Here is a 9,826-nt window from a genome sequence, read left to right as displayed (position 1 = left end):
AAAGAATTCCTGCAGATTATTTTGTCTGGTGAATTGAATCTGCAGAAAATCTATAAAATATCCTTTTATTATTCAAAAAACATGTCAAGTAATAAAAGCTAAACGTGTTATAGAATAGAACTTTATTGATCCCACCGAAGGGAAATTGCCTTATTACCATAGCTTTATTAAAAACAGAAGATGGACGGGGGGCGGCTGTGATGCAGAAGAAGAGCGGTCGACCTCTGGTCAGAAGATTGCAGGTTTGGTTCCTGCCCTGCGCGCCCATGTGTCGAAGTGCCCTTGACTAAGAAAGATCCTGGTGGTTATAGGTTGGCACCAGTGAACAGTACAGCGCTCTAGGCCTTTCTAAGAAGGAAGGAAAGAAACATTTACAAATAACACTGAAAAGACACTTTGGGGGTGTATCTATGCATTAACGTGCTTAAAATGTCAGGAAAATCTATTTTTGCACATCTGATTGGTGATAGACTTCAGAATTTGACTTTGATTAGAACTAATTAAAAAATCTATTGTATGTCTACTATCTTTACTCTCCTTTTGTGTTATCCTCCTTGCTTCCCTTGTAGTGGGAGGGACTAAGAATCCTGTAGAATGGAGGGTGTGCACATTTCTAAATGAGTAAATACAGCATCTTAAAGCTGAAACATAACATTTATGGAGCTGTTATTTAAGGAATTCTTTACAATAATCCATATGTGCTTAAAAGATGATGTTGTTTTCAGAGGTTTGATGTTTTAACTTATACCGTCCTAAAGTATATTGTGTACCATAATGGGAAATAGTGGTTTGTTAAATGTGAACAGACTTTAGCCTTTTTAATACATATAGATGTATGATGGGTGTTGGAGCATCACTGAGGTCTTGGCGGACCTCCCCAAGCATCTCATTGGTGGCCATGATCATGAGAACACACCCAGCCATGACCGCAGTCTTTTCCACATAAACCTGCAGAAACGGGAAGAAAAAAATCAGACTTTTCCAAGAAATACAAGAAGTATGTAGAGATTGGTGTATTTGGTGGAGCTAAAGAGTGCCTCGTGTTGTCTGTTTGCCGCATTTGGCCTTTGAACCCATTGTTGTGTCGCGGGTGACGTCAGTGCCGTGTGCGGGAGACGGAGCGGCGTGCGTCTGGCGAGACAAAGGCGGCGGACCGAGCGGGGTCAGGCATCAGCAGCGAGCCGAGAATCACTGTTTTTATAACTGAAGGTAACTCCCTCCCAGTCTTGGATGTGCGGCTGCGGTCTTGATTGACAAACTGGAGGATGAAAACTCTACAGCGCTCATAGGAGTCGGGTTTGATTCCCCAGGCAGGAAAAAGAGGAAAAAAGAAAGAAACAACAGAGTCCTCTTTTTTTCTCTTTTGCTTTTTAACGGTTTTTCCTCCAACGCCCCCCCGAGTTAGCTTGCTAGTTAGCTTAACGCGGTAGCTAGTAGCGCTGCACCGCACTGGTCTGCTCTTCCTTGCCGCTTCACGTCTTTCTTTCAAGAACCAAAGCTTTAACGGGGAGAAGATTTTAAAGGATAAATAAAGTAAGTTTACGGGGCTTTGGGGCTTTTTTAAAATTTTAAAAACAACGCTGTCGTTTTGATTAAAAAGGGCAAGTTCGACTGTCAAAGCAGAGCTAGCAAGCTAGCCGCGGTGCTCCCAAACAAAGGGGTCGACAACGTGACTCAATGCCGACTGAGTGGAGCTAGCTGCTAGCTTTTCTTCCTGAAGACTGTTATGTTTAAATATTTAATTTATTTTTGTAAGAATATTCTATATATGTTTGTTTGGTATTGGCTGGAGTTAACGCAATAAACAGCAATACTCGCTGTATTGGGAAATCTTTGTTTAGCTTTGTTGAAATGAGCAAAACAGTCATCATCCTGGATCAGGGCTTCAGTTGTCAGACAAGAGACAACAACAGACAAAGCGAGGCGCTCAGATAAACACCGGCATGCATGTTGCTCCTTTGTCTCCACCTTTTCTTTTCTTTTTCCTCTTTTTAAACAAAAAAAAGGCAGACTTTGATTTCTGTTTATTTGTCATTTTAGGTAAGAGTGAGCTCACTCCCAACATTTAGGCATCATCGGTCTGATCTGATGTGAGATCCACAGAGAGACTATGCCGAGCCCTTTATTCCACCCCGAGATTATGGACCACGAAGTGGTGATCAGCAGCCAGCACAACGGAGTTGGTCTGCCCCGAGAGACAGACCAGGAGTCCCGGGAAGAGGATCACCAAGAGGTGCTCCGCTTCGCCCTGGACCAGCTGTCACTCATGGCTCTGGAGAAGGTGGATTGTGGGGGCGGTGGAAGCGGTGGGCTCGTCGACACTTTGGATGCACCCCAGGGTCCGGGCTCCGAGGGCTGCAATGGTGTGGGTGGGAGCGGCTTTGTGGATCTACAAATGCTCGACCACCCCGGCGGCTCCAGAGACTCGCCGTCGTCCTGTTCTCCATCCCCGGAGTACTACGGATCAGGCGGGTACCACATGGCCGGATCGCACTCCGTGCTCCACGGGGAGCAAACCTCCGTCCTCTGCAACAGGAAACGGAGCGTCAACATGACCGAATGTGTGCCTGTACCAAGCTCTGAACATGTGGCTGAAATAGTCGGGAGGCAAGGTAGGAGCATCATGGCGTGGAAAGTGTTTATTATGTATGTGCGTTTCTTTGTTTGGGTGCCTGTTTTTTAAGAGGGGGGGGGGGGGGGGGTCTGTTGACATTATTCACCTGTGTGCTGCTGTTGTTTGACTGTCTGTACGCCCTGTTAATAAATTGGGGGGTTTAAAGTTCAAAATAATATTTTTTATGTGTTTTTATGCGCCAACATGAAGGTGGGGAGCGCGTAGAGTTGATGAAAAGGATTGGGGGGAGGGGTGGAAGAGGGTCAGACAAAGCAGCAGATTGTCGGTAGTCTGGACATGTCTAGAAGCCTCCGCCAGACAAAGGAAACGGGGACCGTGGGCCCGAAAGTGGCTGTTTTGAACCGTAAAGTGTCGCCATTGGAACACGTGTTCGCCTGTTGTTGTTTATTTTCGGCTTCTGCGTGGATTTTCTGCTGAATCGGAGCAGCCGCACACATACGGGACTGGGCGGTGTTACGCCCTGCACCCATCGCTGTCTGCCGATGTTCGCACTCCGCGCCCGCCACGTTCTTACACGTGTTTACTACCACACTCGGCTCTTTCTGTGAATTTTTAAACCAACGCTACCCCTAATTTAGGCGTAAAGTGATGTTTAGCGGCGGGCTTACACGCCGCAGCCGCGTTAGCATAACGGCATTGTTCTCTTTGTTTGAAAAAGCCATGCTTTCTGCTTCCCAGAATGACATCACGCTCCGCGCGCGCTATTGGTCGCCGTGGTAGAGCCGTGCTCCCTTAAAGACACAGTGCGGTGTGGATGCTGGCGGGGGGGCAAAAGAGGACACGGGCAGTGCAGCAGCAGAAGCAGCCACCTGCTTTATGTCTGACCTCTTTTATACCCCGCATACGTGCCGCTGCTCCAGTCGGTGCTGCGGCGGTTACTAGCAAAACGGAAATATCCCGCTTTTGCGACAACAACGTTGGCTCCCGATAAGCAAATCCGGGCATGCGCACTGAAGATCAAAATCTGTTTACAGAAAACCCAGTTTTAACTAACATTTATTTATGTTAAACTAAAGGGCATGCTTGTTGTCTTTTAACATTTAAATAAAGCATTTATTAAGAACAGTTTCATGTTATATAAATTCCGTTTAAAGTTATATTATTTTAAATAGAAGGGATGTTATTACAGTGCTAATTCTTTATATTTAAAAAGAACAAAACATGTTTTGTTTTATTATTCAGTTTTCTTTTTTAGGAAATCTTACAAATTAAAGTAACTATTTCCAAAGATTCTTATTTTTAATTTAAATTGAAAAAAACATGCATTACAACAATGTAGTATGTGAGTGGAAATAAAGGGGGACAAATAATTGTCACTAAAGCTCTCAAAGAATTTAGAAAACAATTAAATCTAAGTATGAAAATATAATAAAATTATTCAGGTTTTTATGCCTTAAAGAGCAGTTATATATTTTTTGACAAATGATTCTCTGCCAATTTGCTTTAAAAAAAAAAATTTATTAAATGAAAACGCGTCGGCAAAATGTGTTTCTATGAACACTTTTATGTTACATGTTGTGTGATTGGTTTGTTTGTATGCATGCTTAATGGTTTTTTTGTTTTTGGTTCTTGCAGGCTGTAAGATCAAGGCTCTGCGTGCCAAAACAAACACCTACATAAAGACTCCCGTTAGAGGGGAGGAGCCAGTGTTCATCGTCACGGGACGCAGGGAGGATGTGGAGATGGCCAAACGTGAAATTGTGTCTGCAGCGGAGCATTTCTCCATGATCCGGGCTTCCCGCTGCAAAGCTGGAGGGTCTGGAGGAGGAGGCTCACTGCCGGGTCCCCCTCATCTACCAGGACAGACCACCATACAGGTAGAGCTAATTTTTTTTCTGGCTCAATATAACAGGAGAGTGATTTTTGTTACATATCGCTCATAAATATATATATAAATATAGATATATATAGATATATCTATATATAGATAGATAGATATAGATATATATATATATATAGCATGGAACATATTTCCTGAAGCTCATTCTCCTTGATTCAGGTGAGAGTGCCCTACAGAGTCGTCGGTTTAGTCGTTGGACCAAAGGGGGCAACGATCAAGCGCATCCAGCAGCAGACCCACACCTACATTGTGACACCAAGCAGAGAGAAAGATCCGGTGTTTGAGGTGACCGGGATGCCAGAGAACGTGGACCGAGCACGAGAGGAGATCGAGACCCACATCACCCTGAGAACTGGAACCTTCGTAGACCTGCAAGGAGACAACGACTTCCACACCAACGGCACTGATGTCAGCTTAGAAGGCCTCGGCTCTTTAAGCGGAGCACTGGGAGCTTCTTTGTGGTCCAGGGCGGCAAGTCACCACCCGGCCCCGCCTCCTCCCGCGCCGTCCCCGCCCCCTTCTCTCCCTGTGTCTATGCACCACTCTTCCAGCCGTAAGATGTCCTCTGCAGTTGCATATCACACGCACAACAGTGGGATAAGCTCTGACACCTTCAACGCCGCCCGGAAGGCCAACGAAGGGGGCAGCCCCACCAGCCCTTTCAGCACCGGCTCCAGCAGTGCTGGGGGTGGATTCACATTTGGGGGAGATTCCACCCCGGGGCTGCCAGCTTCAGATGAGTTGGGCTTTGAGTTCAGCGCTTCCAACATCTGGGCACCTTTTGTCAACGGTGGAGGGGGCAATAAGGTAGCTGGCTCCTCCCAGCCGCAACCCCTACGCCGCAACAGCAGCGGCCTCAGCGGAGGCGCCATCACTCCAAGATTGTCTCCAACTCTGCCTCAGGATACCGTTGTGGGCCCTCTGGATCACCCGCTGGCCCGCCGCGCCCAAAGCGACCCCCTCAGCACTCTCTCCTGGCTGCAGTCCGGCAGCACCGGCGGGGGTTCCTTCTCTGGAGCCTCCAGCTCCAGCTCCGGCGGCTCATCGACTGGCTACTCCTCCTGCTCGGCCTCTTCCCTGCCCGGTGGCTCCCCCACTGACTCTGAAGGAGGTGGCAGCAGCGGGGGCCTCAGCTCCGGGATGCTGAGCCGCCTCAAAGGCGGTTCCGGCCCCGGGGTCGCGGGCCTGGTCGGCGTGGGCCCGGCGCTCAACAGGGACTGCTTTGTGTGTTTTGAGAGCGAGGTGACGGCGGCCCTGGTGCCATGCGGCCACAACCTGTTCTGCATGGAGTGTGCCGGGCAGATCTGCCAGTCTGCTGAACCCGAATGCCCCGTCTGTCACACCCCCACCACACAGTGCATCCGCATCTTCTCCTAATGCCCGTGGCAATTAGGCGGGGGATTAAAAATGAGGGTTTGTGGACACGTGGGGGGCAGGAAGGGTAGTTGAGTGGGCCACCAGCTGTGGTGGACACAATGGAAGGATTCACACTAAAAACCTTCACACTCGATGGACCATAGTAAATGCATTAATAGAGATGATAATATACGGATGCTGATATATTGTTAACTGTCAATAATAATAATGACAATGATTTATTTTCAGAGGAACGTGAATGAAACTGGGCGGCGGGGGCTCAGACAGTCTCTCGGCGGTGAACATATGGAAGGAAACTAGTGTCTTATCTCTCTTCAGGCCTTCATTTTGTCCCGGACCGGCCCGCTCCGCTCCGCAGGCTGCCGGTCCGTCTCCACACGTCTTCATTCTGGCTTCTTCAGATTTCTGCCTGCTTTCTCTCTCACAGCCTTTCCGTTTGACACTTTTGTATTTAGCAGATATTTTTGGATGAAGCTGTCAAACGAGGCCTGCACTTTTCTACTCCTAATTTGAAACGTCCTCACCGTAAACGGTTCCAGCGAGTCTTTTTTTCTCCCGAGCTCACTCACTCATGCCGTTGTTCCTGACAGAAGTGGAAAGATCCTCCTTCCTCTCCAAACTCTTTGTATTTTTTTGTTTTTAACGGTTGTTAGGCTGAACACTACACTCAAGGGACCTCTTGAGGATGAATTCCTGTTTTGTTGCCACATAAAAATTTAGCCATGGGTAACTAAGCAAAACGATTCAGAAACACGTGGTTTGGATGAGTGTATTGCTCCTTTATGATGTGAGACGTGACGTTGATGGACCAAGACGTTTGGTCCGGTTGTATGTTTGGGCTGTGTGACAATCCCTGTACATCTCTGTTCAGTGTGTGTGTGCGTTTGTGTGTGTGAGAACGATGCCCACTCCTGAGCGGCAGTGTGTCACGACCACGAGAGGCGTTTGGTTTCTGTCCTTTACTCCGATCCATCCACACTAGAACTTTATTTTGTCTGTTACACCCAAATCGGCTTGTTTTAGTGTTTTTATTTTTGATCAGTGGGACTCTCGGCTGTCCCACCAGAATGTTGCGTCCAGAACGATGGAGGAGAAAAAGCGCTCCTCCAAAAAACCAAAGGGGCTAGGTATTATTTTTTTTTTCTTCTACACTGTAACCCCCAGCCCCTCTAAAAAGGAAAAAAAAAAGGAAAAAACAAAAACAAAAAAAAGCAGCTCTTACCGTTTCTGTTTGGTCTTCCACCTTGTCGCAGCAAAGCTGTTGGGCGCTCTCAGATGACACACTGTTGTTCCCGTAAAGCGCCGCGTGTTCGCTAGTTTAAAAATCGGTTCTGTGTGTCATAGCATTACCGAGGCAGGGTTCATCCTGTTCTGTGTTAGCTCGTTTGTTTGTTTTCGGTTCGATGTGAGTTTGCAGTAACTGTTTCGTAAAGTGTTAAGGTGAGGAGAGCGACGGCGGTGTGGCGCTCGCCGTTGGTGGCCCTTTTGAACATACGAGGAAGGAGCTCCTGTAGAAGCAGACAAGCCATGACGACTGAATTCAAAACCACACACCTGATTCTCAAGGGCTTCCTCTGACCGCACATACACACACACACACACGTTTTCAGGCTCACACACGAGGAAGAATCATCGTATCCTTAATGGCAGCTAGTAGCTAGGTCATCCAGGGCTTCCAGACACTTTTGTGTTCCAATCCCAGCAGCTGCAGAATGTTTTTTGCTTACTGATTATTTTTCCAGCTGTCCCTCCCTACACAGTCATTACATCTAGATCCCGTCAGTGTGTAGGACAATGCACACCCCCCCTCCCTCCCTGGACGTTGTGACAGATCTGCAGGGTTTAATATTATGGAATGAATGGTAGCCCTCTGAGTAAAGAATTGGGCCGTTGCTGTTGTGCTTTTGGTGCTTTGTTTAGTATAATATTGAATTTATTTGCTGTTTTGACTGTTTGTTACTTAAAGAACAATAACAGGAGCCCCCCCTCCCCGGAGTAGGAAAAATAGAATCTACTGCAGGAGGGGGGCTGAACTGGTTGTCTTTGTGAAGACCAGTCCATGGTGCTTTAGTGCAAGTCCTTACTGAATCTCAGAAGAACAAACCCTGTCATTATGGGGGAGGCCATTTGGATCTCAGACAAACATCTCCAGTGCACTGTAGACCTGACAGCACAACCCCCCCCCCCCCCCCCCCCCTTCTCCTCTTGTTTCCTCCGTCTCACTCAGAACAGATGCGGGGCTGTGACCTGAACAGACCTGTGATGACTGTTGCGTGAGTCTGGTGGGGGCCCGTCCTCGAAGCCCTCCTTTAACGTGTTGTACTTCTGCCAGACTGGTCTGATGTAAATCCTGCTCAGGATGTTTCTGGCCATAAGAGAATGTTAGGGTTCATGTACAGTAGTTTTAATTGTTAAAAAGGTACAGTTTTTATTTTTTTCCAGATCGACTGCTAATTTTTTTTTTTTTTTTGCCAGTTGTATCCCCCCCTCCCCCTCGATTCCTTTATAAAGGTTTGAAAACAGGGTTTCCTGAGGCATGCTAGTCAGTGACCTCTGACCTTTTTTGTGATTAAAGGGGGGGAAATGCTAAGAGAGCCACGCCAGGAAGGGGTGAAAGACTCCCCTCAAGCCTCCGCTCTCATATTTTTGCTTTAATTCTTTGTACGGAGAACCAAAATGTAAAACGTCAGCAAACTAGGTTTCAGACCTAACCTGTGTGTGTGTATATAGAAACCCGGATACAATCAATGGGATCTTGTTTTCTAAGGCAAAAATTACTTAATTGAAGTTATGTGTAGTTTCTAAAGAACATGTATCATTATTTGTAAGTTAATCATCTGCATGTCTTCGAGCCACACGGCATTAGTTAATAATTTTTAAGATGGGAAAAAAAAACTTTTTACACATTTTATTTTATACGATTTATTTGCTTACCTAAATATCCCAGACAATAATGTGACCCTTTTTATTACTTCAAATTTATTTTTATTTTACTTTTTTAGTTTCTTTATTTCCTGTGTACTACATATAGGCAATTTATAACAAAATGAGAAAATTATTGAAGAAATTTTAAAATTGAAATATATTTTATTTGAAAGTTTATGGACCTTTTAACCGTGAGCCGGAAAAATTGTATAATCGTATAATTTGAGCTGACTTGACGGTTATGAGAAATGTATCAAGAGTTTTATTTTTTATGCTTCTTTAATAAAGTCTTGTTTTTTGGTTTCATTTTTTTACTGTAAAAATAGAGCCTGTGTCTGGTGTTTTTATTAGAATAGAAATGAGTGCTGGACTAGAAGTGTTGTATTTTCACCAACAGGTGGCAGCAGAGAGGATCCACAGTCTGAACAATATTGTAAAATTCGCACTAAAAAATAATCTTATAATTAAATGTTTTCAAATGAGATTCAACATGAGTTGTTTTGAACACGTTCAAATGTAAATGTATTCATTTTATATATATCTATATCTATATGAAAAGGTAGATGATTTGATTACATAAGCTGGCTTAAACGTTAACCTAAATCTTTCTGTATTTAAAAATTTCTCCAGGTTTGACAGTTGTTGCAGGCTACACTTTAGATGCTAATTGTTTCACTTTTTTTGTCAAGCACGTTTAACGTGTTCCCTTCCCCCTCCACTCAGAGGTCATGGAGGGAACAGGCCCAGCGTTCAGTGAAGTGGAAGTTGCTTCCAGCTGAAGGTTTGTGTCGGTTACACCCTGAGAGGGTTCTATCTGCTGCAAAAATGAACATTTTAAATCCCATCTAGTCGGCTTTACATGCAGTTTAGAATGATAATTGTTTTGCTCAGCTTTCGGTCAAACCAGGCATTTGATCCTCAGTGAGACGTACATGTAGGTTGGGACACAATTTTTTTTGTTTTTTTTAATAGGAAGCAGATCACAATCGGGCTGCATTCCAGCTCTAATCCATCCTCATGAAAGAACAATAATGCTAAGAAACAAATTA

General features: G+C 45.4%; 1 protein-coding gene across 3 annotated transcripts; it reads left to right on the top strand.

Moving 5' to 3' along the window:
• The first annotated feature begins 873 nt into the window (after positions 1-873).
• LOC101171527 (RNA-binding protein MEX3B) lies at positions 874-9,100 on the top strand. 3 transcript variants are annotated; one of them, XM_078935685.1, is made up of 4 exons: positions 874-997; positions 2,041-2,612; positions 4,211-4,452; positions 4,635-9,100. In XM_078935685.1, exons 2-4 carry the CDS (start codon positions 2,111-2,113, stop codon positions 5,850-5,852), a joined length of 1,962 nt encoding a protein of 653 aa, XP_078791811.1. In that variant the 5' UTR covers positions 874-997; positions 2,041-2,110; the 3' UTR covers positions 5,853-9,100. The 3 variants fall into 3 exon arrangements, with proteins under 3 accessions (XP_078791811.1, XP_023821288.1, XP_023821289.1); XM_023965520.2 differs by having other exon boundaries at positions 886-1,209; XM_023965521.2 differs by having other exon boundaries at positions 973-1,533.
• The last annotated feature ends 726 nt before the right edge of the window (positions 9,101-9,826 follow it).

Source organism: Oryzias latipes, chromosome 17 (assembly GCF_053564925.1).
Source record: "Oryzias latipes strain Hd-rR chromosome 17, Olatipes_Hd-rR_3.1".
Classification (NCBI taxonomy): Eukaryota; Metazoa; Chordata; class Actinopteri; order Beloniformes; family Adrianichthyidae; genus Oryzias; species Oryzias latipes.
Note: the sequence above shows the minus strand (reverse complement) of the source record. Positions and strands in the feature narration are given on the sequence as shown.

Excerpts from the sequence above, each read along its gene's own strand:
- LOC101171527 (XM_078935685.1), top strand. The coding sequence starts at position 2,111 with ATGCCGAGCCCTTTATTCCACCCCGAGATTATGGACCACGAAGTGGTG. Across the intron at positions 2,613-4,210 it reads TGAAATAGTCGGGAGGCAAG|GCTGTAAGATCAAGGCTCTG; the intron begins GTAGGAGCATCA and ends TGGTTCTTGCAG. Across the intron at positions 4,453-4,634 it reads CAGGACAGACCACCATACAG|GTGAGAGTGCCCTACAGAGT; the intron begins GTAGAGCTAATT and ends TCCTTGATTCAG.